General features: G+C 44.9%; 1 protein-coding gene across 8 annotated transcripts in view; it reads right to left on the bottom strand.

Annotated features, from left to right (window-relative positions):
• Positions 1-22,831, bottom strand: part of rap1gapa (RAP1 GTPase activating protein a) — a 55,042-nt gene that overhangs the window by 26,942 nt on the left and 5,269 nt on the right. For 4 of the 8 annotated variants that reach the window (XM_030358943.1, XM_030358980.1, XM_030359030.1 and 1 more), the window contains exons 1-2: positions 15,271-15,470; positions 6,770-6,805 (exon numbers count right to left, since the gene is read on the bottom strand). In XM_030358943.1, coding sequence (XP_030214803.1) covers positions 6,770-6,805; positions 15,271-15,314 — 80 coding nt within the window. In that variant the 5' untranslated portion in view covers positions 15,315-15,470. Of the gene's footprint in view, positions 1-6,769; positions 6,806-15,270; positions 15,472-22,831 lie in introns of those variants that run through there. The other 4 variants (XM_030359004.1, XM_030359040.1, XM_030358988.1 and 1 more) reach the window with 3 other exon arrangements.

Raw genomic sequence — 22,831 nt, 5'->3', positions numbered from 1 at the left:
AATCCATTTTTAGCACGCACCATCATTTGTTTGCTATGCAAAGTCTCCAGTCCGACCCTTTCTCTCTGGGAGCCAGCCATCAGCGTTAAGAATACATAGCAGGGAGTGTCCGTGGGTGTGCTCAACTGTTTCCCTTGTGTATGCATCATGACTGTGATTAAAGCTAGAAAGGAAAGTCAACCACACTTCCATAGGAACCTAGTACGTACGGTCACATTATTATCAATTATATTTTGTGACCAAACGGACAAGACTTTCCTGTTTCTTTTGACGTGTCGTTCGAACAATGGTAAAAGCAGTCATCTAGTTTTTAGCCTCTTCTGTGAAGCATCACGCCAGACGTCTAATGAAGGGACTGGGCATGTTGTGAGTGGATCAATATTCCACAGGACCAGCTGTGGCTTCCTGCCCCTCCTCAGCCCCGCCCGCCTCCCTCAGACCCCCCTGCCCCCCCCCCCCCCCCCCCTTACCCCTGCTCGCCCCCTTGACACCTGTGTCACGGCACATCACGGTGACGACACTGAGCTCAGATGGTGGACGTTGACTTCAGACTTCAAAGTTGTTCGGATCAGATCAGCATAAAGGCTTCGTCACCTGCTGCCCGGTCACCCTAGGCGGCCGGTAGGAAGAGGAACACGCCCACGCTGCGCTATCTGCCACGCATATACATTCACATTAAACAGGGAGGCGTCTGGGAGTCAGGAGCTATCAGATATGTAGTCCTCCTCACTCTTTTGTATTTTTTTCTGTTGATCTGAATCAGTGAATTTCCTTTACCTCTGCTACCATTATTATTATTTTTTTGTTTTGTCAGCAAAATAATTGTCATAATAGTGGGAGCGACGTCCATGCATGTAACCAAGGATATATGCCCTTCATATTTGAACTTAATGGTTGTTTTAGAAATAACAGTAGATGGAGGGTTTCTTCTGTTCTGTTCAATCGACAACCTAGAGTAGCAATTTAGCATCAACAAATATTTGACAGCACTCAAGCCTTAAAGGCGTCTTTGTTCTCAGGGAAAGTGTGTATTTCGAACAATAGATAAGGCATGAAGGACCTTGCTTAAACATACCTCAAGAGCGATGAATGATAAGACACAAAGGTGGCCTTGTTTGAAAGTAGCAGTGGATGTACTTCTATTTCTAGAAACAATAGGGGCAGAACGAGGCTGGTGCAACCATGTAACCAAAATGGCGTCTCCCCACATAAATCAGAGGGTATAAATAATCGAACTGGGGGCTCCGTGGCCACGGGGAGACTCCTTAAGAAGGGGCTGTTCAGCCCAGGATACGTTTCCCCCACAACTCGCCGTAGAATCGTATGCATTGAAAAGAGGCAGGTACGGCTGTTCTCTGAATAACCCATGGGCCCCATCACCCCTCAATCTCACCTTGGCCTTGGGGGGCTTTTCTGTTCCCCAAATGTCCAGGGAAACCTACTCCTTAGAGGAGCCTACGCCCCTTGGGGAAATCACGACCCAGATGAGACCATTTTTCTTTCTTAACCAGGCGGGAGTGAGCCCTGCATACAGGGAGTCAATTTTGATCTTCTGTTTGATTAGGACGGGGGGGGATTCGCTAATGCATAATGCTGTATTAAACTCTACGAAACCCTGGTGGAGCTCGCAAACACATCCCGCCAGCGCACATCCTCCACGGGAATCAGATAACAATGTCAACAACAACAACAACTGCAGTAAAGATAAGACCCCGGCATAGTGCAGGAAAATGGATTACATCTCTAATCCCACAGGAGAGGTTTAGAGCTGGCACCGAACAAATGGGAACAGGAAGTAGAGAGGGATTGCGCGGGGGACGGCCTCAGCATCTGCTGTCTGCCGGCTTACAACACCATCATCCGCAGCCTCATCATCACAAGCATCATCATCGCCACCACCATTATCATAACTATCATCATCATCCTCATCATCATCCCCGTCATCATCATGATAAATATCATCATCATCATCATCATCATCATCATCATCATCATCATCATCATCTTCATCATCATCCTTATCTCCATCGCCATCATCATAACTATCATTATCATCAGCAACGCCATCAGTATTATAATCCTCATCTTCATCATCGCCATCACAATCACCAACAGAACCATCCTGATCACCACCACCATCATCATAACATCATCATCATCATCATGTTCATCCCAACAACCATCAGTATATCACCATCATCTTCATCTTCTTCATCACAACCTTCCAGATCACCACCATCATCTTCATCATCATCATCATGGCCCGCACCCGGAGACCCCCCACAAACACGTCAACACATCTTTTCCAAGACACTTCCGCCGCAGAGCGGCGACACCTGATCCTTTTACCGCAGTGAGGAATCAACCTCTTACTACAGGGAGGGAGACAAGTCTGGGCAGCGTCCCGCGAACGCGCCGTCTCCGAGCGTGACACGAGGTGAAACGGAGATGTCACGACAGCTTGTCTCCGTAGGTCTGCTTTGATCCAGGCTCAATGCTGAAACCTTTTTGTGCAAGTGTTAAGATTATCGAGGCAGGCGGTACGGAGAAGCCAGGGTGTCGGAGCTGTCTCGTCTACTTTGGGTTCAGTATTTGGTCGGAGAGAGAGCGATGGCACAGAGACGGTGTGTGCTGATTGGACGCGACAGGTCGCTGTCTGGCTGTGTCCCCCAGCCTCCAGACGACTCAGCCCGACGTGGACAGATGAGCACACAAGGGTGCGAGGAGACGCGAGGCCCGGCTTCAACAGTCTACTGAAGGGACAGTCATGCACGCTGACACACTTCACAGCAAAGCCTTGTACGCCGACAGGAAACTCTGGGCGCGATGACACCTTAAAAAATATCAGGCAGTCAGACTCAAGAGGGCGGAGAGGAAATGGCTCTAGGATTTAAGAATGTCTTCGATATTAGTCTTCAGTGCTTCAGATACATGAGAGGAGATATGAAATACAAGGTCATATGGCAATCATAAAAATGTGACTATGAAAAGATAACAAGTAGGTCTGATCCCAGGCAAAACCTAATCAAACAACAAACCAACACAGCCTTGTTGAGCCAGAGGTGACTTCTCTACCTCTCTAGTCATCAGCTGAAGAGATTGAAGTGAGAGAGCCAGACTTCTCATATAATACCTATATAGGTATGTATGCAAACTTGGTCCACTAGAGGGCAGACACTGAACCAATATCACAGAGGAGCAGACTCTGGCCCAATGGCACTGGCAAGGTGCGCAGAGTTGAACATCTCCTACATGTTGTCCTTTACTGTTCACTCCTAATTGTACCTGGTCCGATCCAGTATGTTCCTTCAGCTGTCAAGAGACACAGTGTTATGCCCACACTAGGCCTCAATCACACCTTCACCTTTGCCTCACTATAACCATATGTTCAGTATGTCTGCCTTCTGCCCTCTGACCTCTCTGCTTCAGCCTGGTGTACACCTTCCCCTTAGATTCTTTAGGTTGCTATATTTTCTTATCTACTGGCAAAATTGTATTTGGTCTATATACTACACTTTCACATTAGGCTATAATCTCTCTGCAACCTACCTATGAACCATGACTCTTGTAAGTGTGGCTGTGCCTGGATGCATTTCTCAGACAGCCTTCGTTACCAAAGAGACATTGTGTTTGGCTGGAGCTCCGTCCAGCCTCCATGGATCTCTGTCCTTGATATAAGACAAAGGCACTGCAGACTATCATGGGGACATCACGGAAGTGCTAACATGGTGCTGGGCTATGTGAGAATCCTGCTCTTACACTGTATGTGTGGTGAGTTGACAGAGGGCAGGCTGGGTGAACCACCCGGACAGCGTGGCAGTTATCCTCATGGATGGACAGGACGTTGCACAATGGCTGCGAGGGCTGACTAATCCATTCTGCGAGTTTGTGTGTGTGTGTGTGTGTGTGTGTGTGTGTGTGTGTGTGTGTGTGTGTGTGTGTGTGTGTGTGTGTGTGTGTGTGTGTGTGTGTGAGTGTGTGTGTAGAGACAGAGACAGAGAGAGAGAGAGAGAGAGAGAGAGAGAGAGAGAGAGAGAGAGAGAGAGAGAGAGAGAGAGAGAGAGAGAGAGAGAGAGATAAACAGCTACTTATGCAATACTTCACTATTGTCATCCATCCTAACCAGCCTTTCCCATTCCCTTAAAACAGGAAAGTGAATCAAGAAGAGGATTTACAATCAATTACAGTCCTAGAGTCCTCCCCCTCTGATCCGAGACCAAGTTTGAAGATCAAGCTCATAACTGTCTACGTAGACTGACAAGTCAGTCTCCAAATGCCTCGCACATTTAGAGACTGGGGACAATCTGCCAGATTTCATTTTTCAAAAAATGGGTGGAAACATTTAAACAATTACACAAATCTACTTTGCCGAACTGATCAAAAGGCTTGAGGGTGGCTCTAACATTGGTTGTTGGTGCGCAGTAAACAAGTGTGTGCTTGTAAACACTGCAGTGCCAACGCGTTTTTCTTCTCCTAGGTTATAAATACTTTAACAAAGTAACTAGAAAGCACAACTAACGAGATCTCTGATTGGCTGGTATCGCGAGGCCACCCGCTACATGGTTCTCAATTAGCTGACCAAAAATTGCATGAAGAATAGAAAATAATAATTTGGGAGCCACAAGAAAGGATATTCAATACAAAAAAAAAAAAAAAAAAATTAAATAATGGCTTGAAATTTTTATATAAAATGAACAATCCTTCTCAAAACAATGAGAGCTCCAGAGTGGGCAAAGACCCACTCTGGAGCGGGTGGAATACAGTCATAAGTATTCGGAGGCCTTGACTCCAGCAAACATCCAAGCCTGATCAAATACTCTCTAATGACCTCTGAAGGTGGGAAACTAGAAGGAGAGTTCTCCTTCCATGGAAGGCATGAGAATATCACAACATTACAGCAACATCACAATAGCAACACATTGTGTATAACTGTGGTCTAGTACCAGTGGGAAATAAAGTCTCATAGCTTCTCTCTGGATCAAATACAAGTACAGGGAGTTGGGAAGCTGAACATTTTAGTGAGAACAGATGCTCTCCGTACAATGGCCTCATATAATAACATCATTAAGTATTACCCAAGAGCCATTTGTATGAATTATCAAAAGCTGCTGTCGGTTGAACGTATACAAACCAATTCAAAAGTTTAGCGAAATGTGTTCAGCTTAAAAATGAACTCACCAAAATCTCCTAGGTTTTCCGATTCGAAAAGGAGAACAGGGCATGTTGCAAGCTGTGTGCTGCTCACAGTTATTTGCTGTAAAGAGTCTTAGCTAGCCTAACAATTCCTCACTGACTACTGATCCTGTAGCTGGCTCATACCTGCAGCTCCCCTTCACATTAATTCTGTCTCTGGCTCTCCCAGATAGACTCTCTGTTTTGGCTTAAGAAGGAGGGAAAGAACTTTCTTATCTAATTCCTCTCTTCAATACTCTTTACTTCTTCTTCTGTTATTTTTGTTGGTTTCTGGTTCACAGATGCTCAGCCTTTCTAATTCTATAACAGCAGTGGTCTGTTGTAGGGCAATCGGTGAACATCCTCTGGAGGATTGTCGTTAGATGAATTGAGTGTCCTCTCTGAAGCGTGCCTCTTCTTCATCAACCCTGGCTAAAAGGACCCACCGCACTGGTAATATAATCATGCAGCCATTTTTAAATCAGCATTCAGATGCTTCACTGTTTCACTCTCCTTTGCTCCTGATCAAATTATGTCATTAGCTCGAGTCCATTCATTTCCTTTGAGCTGACGTCCAGCAGCCCTCTTCATCTAGTTGTTAGCTGCTCCTCTTCCTCGCTGTCCCAGCTTCAACGTTTGTCCATGTTGCTGCAGTGGTAGCAGTAGTCTTCTCTCTCTCTCTCTCTCTCTCTCTCTCTCTCTCTCTCTCTCTCTCTCTCTCTCTCTCTCTCTCTCTCTCTCTCTCTCTCTCTCTCTCTCTCTCTCTCTCTCTCTCTCTCTCCCTCCCTCCCAGGGGCAGCAGGAGGTGAACCAAGGTAATCCTCAGGAGGACGGAGGTGGGCGCCAGCCATCCATGACCCCAAGGAGAGGGAAGTTCTGGGTGGTGGAGGAGGAGGAGGAGGTGGAGGTGGAGGAGGAGGAGGCAGGGGAGGAGGAGGAGGAGCACTGGCCCATCTAAGGCGGTGCTGCTTGCTCAGCTGCCCAGCAGGATCCACGTGCCTCAAGCCTTTGCCAACACTGCAGAGGTAGTCTATACCTGTCGCAGGTTGCCGTGGCAACAGTATTAGGAATGCAATTAGGCTGGGGGGTTTATTTATGATGCAATCTTTTGTTTTACTTTTTGTTTGTTTTTGTGTGTGTTTGTGTGTGTGTGTGTGTGTGTGTGTGTGTGTGTGTGTGTGTGTGTGTGTGTGTGTGTGTGTGTGTGTGTGTGTGTGTGTGTGAGTGTGTGTGTGTGTGTGTGTCCCCGTGTGTGTGCGTGCGTGTGTATGTGTGCTTGCGAGGTTGAGTGTGTGAGTGAGGAATGTAAGTCCCACCTGTGTATCCCATCTGGTGTGGTGGCTGAGTGCTGCTCTGTCCTGTCATTGGCTCATTTATCTTACTGATATCTGACCACTGGACCGTCGCACCAACTAACCATTGACTGTCAGACACCTACAAGTTATTGTACTGCGGGTAAATCTTGACTTTCTGTTCACAACCATGACCATGCTTTGAACAGCTTGAAACTAAATATTTGTCTGTGCTGATTTTTTTTATCATCCTCAAGGCTTAATTAAAAATGCATTAAAGGGAATACAATCAAATATTAACTCACCATATGCTTCTGGCCTTGGAGAACGCTTTATCCACTCTGCAAAAAGAGAGAGGACCGTTAGGCCATGATAAAAGGACTCATTTATATTACATTTCTGATGTTTTTTGATAACATCAATAATGGAGAATAATGCATGTTCAACTTAAACAATAGTATATATTTTTGTATATCTTAAGGAAATATAATTTTTGTGTACCGCACCACATAAATAATAAAAAATGTGACCTTAAAAGTGATGCCTTTACTGAATTCCACCATTCTCTGTCATTCTTCAGTTTAACTTCACTGTGCTTGTTTCTTTTTAATATCTACTTTTTATATGATAATTAATTACTTTAAATTAAGTGAACAGGTGGACAGTCGACTGCCCCGTTGCTTGAAGCTTTGTTAGAAAGAGGGAATAAGGGCAACTAGGAGTGGAAGTTATCCTAAACAGCTCAAGCCATCTGCCCATGTAGCACTTCCACACAGGAAAGGAACAAAGCTGTCTGGTGTTTCCAAGGACAAATTCAACTCGTACTGGTTTGTCAAGTAACTACTTAAGCTCTTCTTTCTTTGTCATTGGTTACTGATTATATTATCTCAGAACTGCATGTGTCTGTTTGTGGTAGTGTGTTGTCACTGCCCTGATGGAGAAGCCAACAGTGTGTGTCACCATGTATATATCATGTATCAGACAGCCAGTAGATAGAGCTGTGGGAGGAAAAACCATCACACTTTTTCTTACATGAAAAGTTAAACTGTCAAAACTTCGTTGAGTTTGACCTCATATGACATTTTTTTCTCACTAAACAGCCCAGCTTGTATTTACTAAAAACTAATAAAGTATTGTTTATGGTAAAGTCATTCCTATATTTTCCTTGGCTGGCTCCCCATTGATTTCAATGCGGTCCTTCTCATAAATAGACCGGGTGTTCTTTACTGCTGCTGCTAGCGAGCCACTGATCAGCACACATGACCATGAACATGAGACCTGCTTCACTAGGAGGGCCACAGCGGACTGGAGCACAAGTATGCTGTTCCAGGTCGATGTTCGCTGCATCTCACTGGATATATAGGATTGTATGTCTCGCAGTGCTCCTGCAGCTGTCCCTGCTCTCTGACTCGACCTCTTGTTGTCCCCCCTGCCGTGGAAGCTCTCGCCAAGTGTCCATCTCAAGGGCACCGGACCTCTGTCAGCAGCGGGGACTTCCAGCCCTTCCCTGCACCAACACCTGCACCGGGGGATGGGGTGGGGGGGGGTTCCCTGGACCCCAGAAAGGGCCACGCCTGTATGTCCCATGCTGGGAATCACGGACCGCTTACTCATCGGTTCCAGGCATCAGGCCTCCCGAGAGTGGATGAATCTGCCTGCTCTACTGGAGTCATTGTCATGAACAACATCCCAGGAATCCGATGACCCACTGGGGGAAGTGGAGCACTCAGGCCGCCTGCCTCTTCTAAGGAGGAACCAGCAGGCTTCAAAAGAAATAGGAAGGTTTTGTTGTACGCGGAAATTGGATATGCTCCTGCTAGTACTAGTCTACTATACTATAATACTATAATAGTAATAATTATTATTATTATTTGTATTATTATAATAATAATATAATTATTGTTATTCTAATAATGTGTATATTTGAAGTGCAGGGTACGGAATGAAAACCTAAAGCCTTCCTCCTCCAGAGATGTAAGGCAGACTCATGGCCACAGCTGTGGTGCTGTGTGGTCTCCCCCTGTGTCGGCCTCACCCCCTCTCTGTCTCTGTGCTGTGCCTGCCACACCTCAACTGTTCACACCAGGTCTGCATCAGCTTATCTCCCCTTCTAATACACCTCATATCCCTGCAGTCATCGCCCGATCGTACTTCACTGGTTGATATTCGTACCTGGCTCCAGTTTTTTCTTAACATTTACCAGTCGTTCTTCTCCTGTTGAGATCTCGTGTCTAACCTTTGTGAGGTGTCTAACCACCTCCAGCCTGTCTGCTTCACTCCCTCCAGCCTGAAGCTCCCCACTCTCCAACCTGCCCTCTGCCTCACCTCTGGTCTGCTCCAAATAATAATTGTCATTACTCCAACTCCAGTCCTGTCCCTGTGTTCTGCTCTTGGGTCCAGCAGCTATCGAACCCTAACAGGCAGAGAAGTCAGAGGCCTGATGCACCACACTGGTCCGCTTAAGGAGTTATAAATCAGCCTCGCCGGGCCTGCATTGGAGCTGCTGCTCCACAGTGCATCAGTTGTCGTTCTGAGCGCAATAGGCGAAGAAGGAGACTATTAGTGGGCCTCCATGTGACGTCCCGTAGGACCTCCACCTCACTCTGCTGCTGCTCTCCTCTGCTCCACATGGGCTGGCCGCCCCTGCGTTCATGCTTCACACAGACGGACCGACATGACATGTGGGCCTATAAATCACTGCTCCGTCTCATATGATCCCACGTACTCTTGTCCTTGGGTGAGAAAGATAAAATTGAAATGCGTACACAGCCTGTCGATGTTCGAATAGAGCCCGGGTTTTCCCGGACAGACCTTGCATTGAGGATAATATTGTCTTCAGCCTCTCCTGTGGGTCTCGCCCATTCTCGTGTTACGGACGATTCCAGTCAAGTGAAATCTACCAGGGTGTGCCGTGATTCTAGGATAAAGTTAGAACAAGAAATAGTCTGTCGCTAAATAAATGTGCTACAAACCGGCTATTATTTTGGCCTAAAAGAGCACAACCAGGTTCCTGTTGAGGGTTGAAGTCAACATGTTTGGGGGAGCGTCGTAATGGCCGCTTAACCTGGTCGCGAGTATTCATGATGAATCACAAAACATGGCCGCTTGTGTTCTACATTCAAAACAAAGAAAACATTAATCTCTACGTTAACATGATTATTAGCTCATATAAGAAACACGTGGTAGTAGTATCAAATGTATTCTGGGAATTATGTCCTTCGTATTGCAAACGAATTAAGTTAAATTAAATTAATATTTTAATTAATATTTTGCCCATGATGAACACGATATAATGAAAATAATTACCGTTAAAGGGTATATCATGCAACACTTCCACTTCAAACAACTAGACCTGATTTATGTATTTGGTTGAGTTTTTGATGTTTTCGGCAATGTTCAAACCCAGAGGCATCTGTAGTTTCATGGAAGGCAACGGTGCATTTCATCTCCTAGCGTCATCCCCCCTTCAGCCCCTAACCCCTGGGGAAACATGGTGAACAGTAATCAGTAGAGACCTCACTTACTGAGATGATCTTTGAATATCGCTCTAGCTTACTACATCAAGCTACTATAACAAGTGACTCATGCCAGCCACCGACCTCATGTTACGGTACATCGGTAACGTTATAATGGTATAACAACTTTCAACCTCGCTGATAGTTGTTTTGTATGATTGTTTATACCACACATTAACGTGCTATAACATTGCTACCCCACAATCTAATTTGATTTCCACGTTACATTAGCTAGAGCTAGCTGGGTAGCCACAACTTTAATACTAATAATAATAAATACACAGAGTCACAATCAAACTTGAGTCATCAGCTAAAATTTCACCGGCAGTAGTGGTGAATACACAACTCCCCAACCGACAACAGATTCCACGCTACTTCAACATGTCATTAAACTACGTCATTGTTTTTTTAAAATTGAGACCCCAAGTGGCAGAAATTAATTATCATACCTTTAGGCCTCATCAATTAATTTAAGCGTGCATTCAATTAATTGATGAAGAATTAAATCCTGAGAACGAAGAATGAAATATATCTGATTTTGAGCATAGAAAGTTTGTGCTCGAGGGAAATTTGAAATAAAATATCACCTTCATTTTTCACAACCGAATATATCCTATAATTGTAAGTTAATTCTTGGACCCCTATTCTCCAACATGGGGTCTAATGTAGACTTTCCATACGTTTCCCAACAGCATGGATAGGAAACGCAAGCAATAGACTCCTTAAGCTACCCTGCTTCATTGTCACGGCTAAATATAAGAATGACTCTTGCAACGAAAGCAGAGCAGCCTTGTGTCTGGACTATCTACTGTACCCAGGCCCAACGTGGGCTGAATCACTCCATTGATGAGTGGTGAATTAACGACATGAGCTGAATCACCTCATTCATGCTCCAGTAGGTCTACAGTGACATCCAGTCTTTGTTAACAGACTCATAACATACTCACAAACACATTGGGGCTGGAGCGATGCTGAGAGCGAATCTCAGATAGCCTACATTCTACTGTTGCTAAAAAAGGTCTAATGGTTAGCAACTTCAGCTAGTCCAACGGCTCTTTACTTGATAGATAACAAACAAAAAAGAACAATGGAAAGTATTCTAGTTATCGGGAGGGATGAAAAACAATGACACTTCGACACCTGTTTGAACGAAAAGCCTCAAACGGACGTTTGCGGTCGCTCATCGGCCGGCTCCTGGAGCGAGGTCTAAAACAGACCGCCGCTCAAGGGAGCAGAGAGGATAAGGACCTGAACGGGGAGCGGACAGAAGGCGAGAGAGAGGGACAAACGCACCGCAGGGCACACAGGGGCTTTCTTGTTCCACGGCGGCCCCGGGACTTCCATTGTCTGGATGAATATGAAAGTGAACGTGAATGTCGGAGTGAATATGGAAGTAGGACTTGGCTGAATGGAGCCTGAAGAGCCCTCCGGTTCTCCTACATATCCTGTTTGTTTGGCCGCTGCTCCACTACGGCACTCGTAAAGTGTCATCCTATACTCAAGAGGCCCTGCCTTGCAGTCTAATCATCCACCATCTTTTGTCATGCAAACCTGTACTTTTATCCGGCAAAAACACTTACTCTGTGTGTTTTTTCTGTCGTCTAATCTTTAAATATTCATCAGGGCTCAAACCGACCTCCTGGGAGAGCTCTCGGAAGAAAAAACATCCAAGTATAGGCCTACTGTGCCTGTGTACCAACTGTGTATGCATTATTAACCTGTACTAGGAAGTAATTCTTCATGACAAGCCCAATGAGATATTCATCCTAGTGGGATGCAGCAATCTATTTCAGGGATCTACAGTCTCCTACCAAATCAGCTGACCGCCCAGAGCCGACTCCAACTGCTGGCCCGCTAGAGACTAGAGGACAATGGGGGATGCTGTTGGACCCGACGTTACACAGAGAGACGCCTGCCTCTCTCCGTTAAGACTAGGGATGGGCATAATTAATCGATGCTCGATAATCGATCGTTAAGAAATGCGTCGATCAATTTATATTGTTATCGATCAAAAGGACGTTGTGTTGCATACTGTGAGTCTTGAAGCATTTAATTGAATATCACTATGTGGGAGAAATACCACCCTGTCGACTGGTGGAAAGTGAATGGAAGAAGGTTCCTGTCAAAGTTAGCGCGACAATACCTCTGCATCCCCGCAACTTCGGTCCCGTCAGAGCTGGTGTTTTCTGCTGCTGGACTGACAGTTACAAGGCTGCGTTCGCGTCTGACCCGCGAGCATGTTAACATGCTTATATTCCTAAACAAAAATATGTAGGCTGGAGTTATGCTATGGACAGTAGGGACAGTCACCACCGTATGTGAGTCGCTCTTTTTTTTCTTAATGTGTTGTCTCTCGCTCCGCTTTTCTTTCGGCTTGGTGCCTCTTGGAGTCGTTACATTTAGCCAAAACTGTGATATTTTAGCAACAAGTTCAGCCTTATATATGTTCCAATAAGGTATTGCTTTTAGATAGACTAGTTCATGCAATTGTTTGTAAATGGGTGGCTCATCTTTTTGTTGCGAGCCTTTTCCGCGCGCCGGCTGCAGCCTATAGGCATTATATGTCGGCCTTTTTTCCCCCGTTTTTTCAAAACAGTTATACCGTTTAATGCCCACTTTTAGCCTACTGCCTTTGTTTGATTATTGTTGTCCGATAAGTTGGCTACTTATTGTAATTGGAATAGGCTACAGATTTAGTCTTGTTGAATCGTTTCCAAACCTTTAAGAGCGCTTGTAGGCGCATTGTTCGGACTTTACAGGCCGCTTTAGGTTATAGGCCGCATAGGCCTATAACCTATAATGCCTGTATTTATTATTTTAAACTGTTAAACAGTTGTAGGTCTTCAAGTTAACTGTATTGTATTAATGTTGCCCCATACATTATTGTTGGAATAAAGATTTCATTGATAAAAACATGCTGCATTTTCTACCAACGGGAATTTCAATATAGCCTAGAAAAAAGTTAATGATTAATCGATAATTGATCGATAACTCTAGCGATGCTCGATCAAGGAAATTTCTTCAAATGCCCATCCCTAGTTAAAACGCTGCGAAAAAATGAGCTCAGGGCAAACGCAAACGGACACATTTACGGCGCTTGATTGTCAACGGTCGGGGGGGGCTATTTTAAGTGCAATATTCATTCATAGTGTCAAAATGTAACACTTTGAATAAGAATAATAAGTCAAGGCTAGGTCCAACTAATAGTGCATATATTTCAGCTTTCTTTAGGCCGTTTCCGTTCAGGATTTTATTTATATATTTTTTCAGACCCGGGGGGGGGGGGGGGGGGGGGGGGATGGGGTGTGCCAGGGCCAACCAAGCGGCAGCCATGACTCATTTGTGTGAAGCCCTGGAGGTCGAACCCAACGTGTAGTTCCTCTAACCGACTACAGGGGGCCCGCCACCGTCAGTGGGACACACTTGATTACATTTTCTCTCCGTTACGTTAGGATCTCAGCGGCCTGTTCATCCCAAAATATTTTTTTGGAGGTCCCGTTTGACTGTTAATATAAAGATTATTAATTAGTTTGGCCACAGTCTACTGCGAGGCAGCCATTCAAATCCCGCCGTCAGTGTGCCAAATATTGATCGTTTCCATTGTCAAACCAATGGGTGACGTCACACTACGTGCATATTTTTCATACAGTCTGAGTTCAACGAGACAACAGCCACCTGTGTAGAAGTAAACAGAAGGACTGGTTCCTACTGTTTCATTTATCAGCTCATCTAGATGGGTGAATCAAACCTTAAATCTTGATAGCAGGCACATGGACCTAGGCACACACGCACACTCACAAACACACGTACAACCACACCTACTCAGGCATGTACACACACGCGCACACACACACACACACACACACACACAAACCCACACACGCACCCATTCAGGCATGTGCACAGACCGAGTGCACACACACACAAACATACACAAATTCATTTCAAGAGCCCATGAAGTGCATGTGCTCAGGGTTCAAGCCCAGGGCACCTGTAGCTCCGTTGGAACCGTTTGGCCGGGCCTGTACACTGTACACTGTCTACTGGGGATTCATTCACACAGCACGGGACACACAGTTCATACACCGATGACCTCCTCTGAGCCAGCCATGTTCATGAACACAGTGACATAGCACAGCACAACAGGGCCTTCTGTATATACTTATTCTGTAAATACATTATATCAATAACACACACTGCAAGTCATGTGAATAACCCCGCATAATCAAGAAGTCAATCGCAATAATGACTGCACACATTCACATCCTATGTGTAAACATAAGTGTGTGTGTGTATGTGTGTGTGTGTGTGTGTGTGTATGTGTGTGTGTGTGTGTGTGTGTGTGAGCATACTCTGAAACACAGAATGAAGTGACCCAATGTAAACAAACCAACCAAAATCAAATCATGCTTGACAGGATGTAGAGCAAACCACCACGATTGAGTTCTGAGTTTGTTTGAGTAAGCGTTTGTGTGTCTGTTTGTATGTATGACTGAATGGTGCGTACGTATTTCTATGTATGATTGTGTGCCTATGTGTTTTTACATGTGGATGTATGTGTGTGTGTGTGAGTGCGTGTTTGCATGTGACTTTATATGTGTGTTTATGTGTGTGTGTGCGTGTGTGTGTACGTTGCTGTGTGTGTGTGTGTTTGTATGTGACTGTATATGTGTGTGTGTGTGTGTGTGTGTGTGTGTGTGTGTGTGTGTGTGTGTGTGTGTGTGTGTGTGTGTGTGTGTGTGTGTGTGTGTGTGTGTGTGTGTGTGTGTGTGTCTACAAGAGATGTGCTGTGCCATCTATCAATATCAGTGTTGATTATCTTTATGTCCATCACTGACATCTCTCATCCCTCAGCAGTAGCTGCATGCCACTAAACTGGATTTATGTTCATTTTATAACCATGTTATTTATAATTCACAACGATCTGCCATGAATACAAATTTTCTTCCACAGCCCAGTTTACTTTCTGCACCTTGGACACTAAAGCTTAGCCGTTCCAGACTCCATGATACCTGCTGAGGCTAGAGATGAATACATGGGATACAACAACAAAAACAACAATGATAATGCAACTACTGACCATTATTCCAGGGACATGACAGTGCATTTAGAGAGAGAGACACACACACACACACACACACACACACACACACACACACACACACACACACACACACACACACACACACACACACACACACACACACACACACACACACACACAGAGAGAGACCCACAGACACACAAACAGGTATGTGACCATACTATAGATGAACAGTGATCGCTCCTACCCTCCATAAGCCCCAAACGTGAAGCTCCTTTTCCTCTGCGGCATGCCGGCTACCAGGGAGGAGCAGCGGCCCACACGCTCCGTCTGCCCAGCGCTGAGTGGAGCCAGCGCTTGTGTCACTTACGCTGAGTGAGCACATGTGTCTGTGCGACCGTGTGTGTGTGTGTTTCGGATTTCAATGTGGGTGTGCTAGTGTGTCAGGTTGTTTTTTTTCTGTGTGTGAGCCTTGTCTTTCTTGAGACAGGCAGCTCCCAGGGCCCTCCCCCATCCCCGGTTTACACGCCTCCTTTACAAACAGAGGAGGGAGGGAGGGAGGGAGGGAGGGAGGGAGGGAGGGAGGGAGGGAGGGAGGCTGAAGCCGGCTGACCATAACCAGTCTTTCAGGGACTAAAGTCCTGGGCTCATCAGAAATACACCATCTCTCTCTCTCTCTCTCTCTCTCTCTCTCTCTCTCTCTCTGCTCTGCTCTGCTCTGCTCTGCTCTGCTCTGCTCTGCTCTGCTCTGACTCCACAGCAACAGAGAACACAGCCTTCAATATGCTGGGATGTTTATCTCAACTTCAGTGTTTAGCTATGTGGTAGAGTCACCAGCAGTGTAAGGACAAACCAAGAGTATGCTAAGAAATACCATCATTGGTGATTTGGTCAAAACAATTGGTAGCGAACACCTTTTAGGATAGAGTTTGAAAGGTAAAAGTATTGGTTGTAGTGCAACCGTAGAAGTAGAAGTTTATCTCTTTCTCTCTGCATTCTCTGTCTCTCATTCTCTCACTGTAGTATCTTGCCAGGAGACAGCTGGTCAAACAAGTTACAGACACCAAACCCTTCTTCACACAAATCAGATAGCCACGCTACAGGCCTGATTGGTTCTTTGCTACATGTGTACATTCACTGCTGGTTCACATGGCGACGTACGTCTTAATATTCCGCTTCTGGAGGCAAAGCATGGTGACCTAATAACACATTTTCAGTGGGTTTAGAGATTAATTATTAGAGTGTATCTCCATCATTTCAATCTGTGTTGAATTATGGCGTTCTTCAAACACATCTATTTCTAAAGCGTTTACCCATTGTGTCATTTCTGTGCTACACACACCCTACAGGCCTGCACCACAGGGCCACAATAGAGATAATTGCGTGCCTTGTAGCTCAGGTTGTTGGTTATTATGGATGGCAGGTAAATACCATACATATCAAGCAAGTCAGTTTGGGAGATTAGTCTATTTGTTCAGTGTAATGTTGTTCTGGCATACAACCTGCTAGATCGTATTGAATAAAGGACTGCATGCAGACTGGCTGTCATGGACATAGCATTTTCAATGCTTTGCATGGATATGGAACAGGCTAATGGGGGTTGGGCAGTAGCATGGTCATAGTAGTAAGTAAACTATGAATTGTTGTTCAAACTGGGCTACTATTCTATCTGTATTTTATTTTATTCCATCATCTAGGAAAAAAAACATCACCGATTTAATATGGTTGCCCGAAGGTCCAATTGTGTCATTTTAACAACCAAACACTTGAATAACTGGACAAGTACCCCAAAATTAAAGGGTAGGATAATGACCTGATGAATATAAGCACATTCCTACATGTACTGCAACTTGGGTCCTGATGAGAGGCCCATTATAAATCAAATGTATTATTATTATAACATTATTATTATTATCACTATTATTATTAACAATCAATCAGTTCTACATTGTGTTGGCTGAATCTATTTGTAACAATGTCATTTTTAACTTCCGCTCAACTCAATCATTAGTTATTCCAAAATGACTAATATATTCTAATTGTTTGCCAAAATATATCCAGCCAAAACCAATAACACAACACAGGCCTCATACATCTGTCATTTCTCTCTCAACAAAAAATATCTCCGGGGCAGAGCTACTCTGAGCCCCCCCCCCCCCCCCTCTCCAGCAGGTCTACCTTGAGACCAGGGTCACAACGGTCTCGGTGACATCAGGTTGATGTGAGCAACAGCAGTGGCGTGTTTGGTTCAGCCAGAGCCCCCTTTACAATGCCATCGACTGAAAGAGCAGTGAAACACCCTGCTTCAGTGGGTCTGTGGGGGACTGACCAGTGCAGATAAAAACATTCACTCTCAGCTATTAACCCTCTTCTCTGGTTGTGTAGACACAGGGGAAAGCAGTATCTGGTTTGGGTAATAGGATATCTATGTGTTAGGCCCTGATGTCATTGATTCATATTATTATTTTTTTTTGTATTGTGTAGTGGGCCCTATTGGTGTGGGGTGACTAAGGCTTTACCAGCAGGAAGTCTGGAGATGAGAGAGGACAGTAGCGATATCTCTATGAGACATCTCCTCAGACTGCTCAGCCTCCAGACCCTGCTGATACTGGAACACTGAACAAAACTGTAGTTCAGCGGAAAAATGATCTTCCAAATAAAGTGCTGATAATGAAATCCCCAGCAACAATAGCTTGAGGCCTTATATATTTTTTTGCCCTTCAATTTGTCCATTCATTTTGCCCAGAGTACATACATATAAGTACATAGACGGGAATATTTAGTTATATGCAAACCGGTCATCATTTTACACCATTATTCAATCAGAATTATACACAGTACATGACCCCCCCTTTCTCCTAATTTCCCATCGTGATCAAACGCAGCATGTTCATTGTCTATTGTGAAGTCTAAAGGTCTAAATGATGCGCGGCGGTTTCTGAGAACATTATAATTAAGTGGGCCGCCGTTCACTGAGTAAAGAGAGGAGGCCGAGAAGAGGAAGAAGACATTTCCTTTCCATTCTCATCGCACCATGTTGGGTTCTGTATTCCCACACTGTCACCCCAGGCCCCTCCACTACAGTACAACTGCGCGCCAACGTACAGTGTGTGTATCATCTCTCATTCATGCCCTTATCTGCTGTTTTCATTGAGACTCGTCACAGCCCTCCTCCATCCCCTTTACCCCCCGGGTCAAAGCCCCATCTGTCTGCGGAGGGAGAGATGGTGTTCTCCAGGGCCGAGGAACTCCCTCCAGTCACACCAGCGCCAGCGTCTGGACACAATCAGTGGGGAATTCATCTCCCAGCATACTTCATGGATCCCTGGTGCCCATTAAGAATAATTTGATGGTGGCTGACCTCCAAATGTGCTGTCAATAAGTGTTGTGGTTCATTTTAAGTCTCTCCTGATTGAAATGGTAAACAAGTTTCACAGTTCTGCTTTGAAGGAACAGGACGGTTGCCCCTGGTGTTTTCAGGTGGTTGTTGCTTTCTTTTCTTCACATAACTCAATATCCTAAACTGTCTGGACCCGTCTGGATAGGGTTGGATGAACATGAGTGGAAAACAGAATAATTAAATAATAACTAATACATGTGAAACGGCAGATGTCTCCTGCGTCACAGCAAACAGTTTAGCCAAGTAATCAATGCAGCAAAGAATACCACGGTATTTTATCGGCCGGTTATAATTATTCCTAGTCTAGTCTCCGAGCTGCCAACTGTCTTCTAAAAGAACAGTCCGTGTTTAACCTCCTCCTGAGTTCTGGCACTAAAACTTCCTCTCTGTGAAATGAGCAGTTGGCCGGGCCCCACTGGCGAGCGGCCCTTAAAAGAAAATGCCTCATCATTCCAAAAACATTGACACTGTACCTCCATGAATGCTCTGCCTATGGCTGCTGTATACATTCTAAATATTTTCCATACGCCGGGTTAATCAGGAACTGCAGACGCACCCTCCTGTTTGGAGAAGGCAATCCCTCGAGGAGGCGGGGCCCCGAGCAAACATCTGAACGGAGTGACTATTCAAAGGACGAATTGTGCTTTGAAGACGCGGAAGTAAGTGGAGCCTTATCTACGCTGGTGTTACTCTTTAACATCTGAGTGGCCAGGCCGAGTGAGGGGTCAGCCCACGGGCCTGTCTTGGATCGCGTAGAACTGATTTAATAACAGGAGACATCACCATTTAAAGCACCAGGGTCTGCATGCTTACATAAGCCCAGAACGGCATGAACAATGACCCACATGACACTCAGGACAATGACGCTCGCTTCGTAACACAGGAAACATCCTCTGCCAACGCGCTTAGGCGGAAATGTCACGTGAAACGAACACTGACACAGATTAAAGGAAAAAATGCACGGAAGCCGGGCAAATGTCAAGTTTGTGGTGAGCATTGTTGAGTGACTTATGAGAAGGTGTGAAGTTCTCCACTCTGTGGCCCCAGAGAGCCTCAGCAGTCAGCCATGCACACACACTGAGGCCTTTCATAGACCCCTGTGTTAAAAGGCCAGGATATTAAAGCCGATGTGATTCACTTGTTCTGTCTTATCGACCAGACTTTAGACAAAGTGATATTTCTGTTTTTGACATTGGCCGCCTTAAGTAATTGAACATGACTCATTTGATTATCCTTGAAAAGGGCAGCGAACCCAAGATTGTTTTTTTGGTTTTAAACTTGGCAATATTTCTTATCATCATCTACCACCAAGTAGGCCTAATCTATGCCATTTTATCACTGTAACTGAAATAATACCGTAATGTTTTACTCATGTTAGAAAAAACAGTTGTAAAATACGATTGCCAGGCTCCGAAAGCAGGTAGCGTTCTTCTGATGTTGAAGTTCCTTTTATCATACTCTTCCTAGATTCCTAGAGAGGGTCAAGCTTCCCTGACACTAATAGTACAAACCTCACTAGAGGCTATAAGGCTTTGTACTCGCTCCGAGACAGTGATCTGGAACTTTGCAAGTGACGCAAAAAGCCAAAGAAAGAACATGTGTAGGATGGTGGGGGGGTTACACCACGGTGTGATGTGCGAACGTGTGGAGGTCATTCCAGGAAGCTCTATATTTTGATGTTTGTGTACCGGAAACTTGTGGCATAAGGTCACGGTGTGTGAAGCTCCGTCTGACAGCAGTTGATGGACATTCGTGTCCAAGAGGGGTTTTGCTTGCATAACTCAAACTCTTGCATAATTCAAATTATGAAACATTTGGAGGTGGCGCATTTCATATAGAACATCATTCATTATAACGATCTTACACAACGACGGTAGGCTACTTAGGTGTGAGTGTGATTAGCCTTACAAGCCGTTTTGAAAATCTGCCCCTTATGACATCACAAGTGATATCACCTAGATATGTGCCGAGTAGATGAGCAACGTTTGCTACAGTCCATTGGGTAGGCTGGTAGACTGATCTATCCAGCATACATCTAGGTGGACACGCCCACTTGTGATGTCGTAAAGGGCAGATTTTCAAAACGGCTTGTAAAGGTGCGTTCACACCAAACGCGAAGGGGCAACACGATCCCATACAAAGTGAACGTAGCGACGCAAATCAGGCGAATAATTCGCTAGAGAAAACCAGCGACAAGTTTTGATTTGTCGCGCCACACTTTCATCCTGCACAGGCAAGCGCGTTCACGAGGTTTGTAGCGCGACAAATTTGCTCGAGTTGAAATATTTCGACAGCCAATCAGCGTTCAACAGCGTGGCCACTGAGTGACATGTGTAACGTAACAGCCAATCAGCGTTCAACCTGCCAACTGTTCCCTGCAGTGCAGTCCGGGGTGAACCGCAGCAAATTCGCCTGACAAAACTTGCACAGCGAGTTTATGATTTGTCACACGACAAAACTTGGGCGACAACGCGAACGGGCGACAAATGTGTCTTTTGGTGTGAACGCACCTTAACGCTCATCACACTCACACCTGGTGGCGTGTCATGGGACCTTTAACCCCTCTGAAGCCCCCATAATGGATGGACTCGTTTCAGACAACACAGATGACTTATCAATTAATTACACAAGTTTCTGCTCGACACCTCCATCTCCAGCGACGTACAGGGGTTCTCCGTGGCCAGGGGCAGAGTAGGACACATTGCTGTAAGGGGGTTCTCCGTGGCTAGGGTTAGAATAGGACACATTGCCCCTGGCATCGATTCGTTTCACAGAAAGATCCATTTCATTTTTAATAGATTCCTGTTGCCTTTTTTTATCTGCTGTGTCCTCTGCTGATTCAGGATAGATGGCCCGCCGAAACTGAAAGGACTCAGCGATCAATAGAGAGAAAATCCATGGCAAAGACGGACTACGGCCAACTGTAGTCCAAGTCCATCTGCACGGGCACAGGAGTAGCACATGGCAAAGTGCCTGGGTTGTATTGTGATTCTGCATTACCATTGACTGATTCTCAAGTGCTCCCCTATCTAAGTCGGGGGATTCCACAAAGGGATTACTGCACTGGCCATTATGATGATTTAGCCTCGCAAGATGGTCGGTTATAGCGCATAAGTTTAAACCATAAAGGTCAGTGAAACTATAACTAATGTGTATGACTCTGTACGGTTATTGATCAATAGGCTGTTCTGAGGAGGAGCCTGTGCCCCCTTAAGAAAGTGTTCTGTCCCATCAGCTAAATGTGGAATTCTAGACATCAATGTTCTTTGACAATTAAAAATATTTTATCATAGTTCAATATAGTTACAATCGATATGAAAATAAAAAAAGAGTCAAGTCAATACTTGCACTGAATTTGCTTAAGGGTTAGCCTGCGGTGGCAAGCTATAGCCTACTTTATTAAAATCTGTTAAAACTGATTGATAAACATGGATAAACAATGCATCTCTCTGATGACTAAAATACACTAGTTCTAAAAAGCTCCAGCCATGAACCAATGCCAATCAAAAGTACTTAACGGTAGTCTTATGGCCCTTCACATACAACTGACCTGGAACCCCTGACCGTTCTAGACCATTGCATATAGGCTAAGAAGCCCCTTAGGTGAAATGGTCTAGAACCACCACTTATCATTTTTGAGCGAAACCGTTAGGAAACAGGGGGAGAATAGCGCCCTCTCCTGGTATAATTACATATCAGCTACATTTTTCTGTAATACATGGACTATGTCATACATAATTTCGTCCCTCAAGGTCAAGGAAACATATAAGGTTTAGCGTCTTCCCCCGAGGATTGTTGCGACATAGTGAGGCATTACATAGATGATTTATTCAGATGATTGTCCACTCACCACTGGTGTATTGTGGAGTGAGCTACGAGGCCATGACATGCAAGCAGGAAGAACTGCAGAATTCATCTTAGCATCTCTTCTTTATCGTTCAAGACTCTCTTCTGGACTGAAAGAGACGGGTACAGCTGTACTAGGCCACTGCAAGGCATGTCAAGTCAAAGCCGAAGAGGACATGTCAAGTCAAGGGCCAAGTGCTTCAAAACATAGATCAGAATAAGTGGATTAAAGAGAATTAGATTTAAATCTTTATACTCTTTTTTTATCAACTAAGAGAACAAATCTATTATCCAAGGTGGGATAAGTGAGTTCTGAAATCAGCCAGTTCTCAAGCACTGTTTAAAACAAGCACTGTTTAAAACAAGCACTGTTTAAAATTCACTGAAATTATGACGTTCTACGGAACACATCCACCGCGTTGAACCGTGGAGGCTGTACCTGTCTCATCACTCCCTCTCCCTTGGCCACTCTGTCAGATGCAGTTTGCATTGGGATTGTCCAGCCTGGTTCTCTAGAGAGCCCACCGACTGGGAAACAACACCTTTTGATTGAATGGGTTTT

This window comes from Gadus morhua, chromosome 1, assembly GCF_902167405.1.
Source record: "Gadus morhua chromosome 1, gadMor3.0, whole genome shotgun sequence".
In the NCBI taxonomy this organism is placed as follows: domain Eukaryota; kingdom Metazoa; phylum Chordata; class Actinopteri; order Gadiformes; family Gadidae; genus Gadus; species Gadus morhua.
Note: the sequence above shows the minus strand (reverse complement) of the source record. Positions and strands in the feature narration are given on the sequence as shown.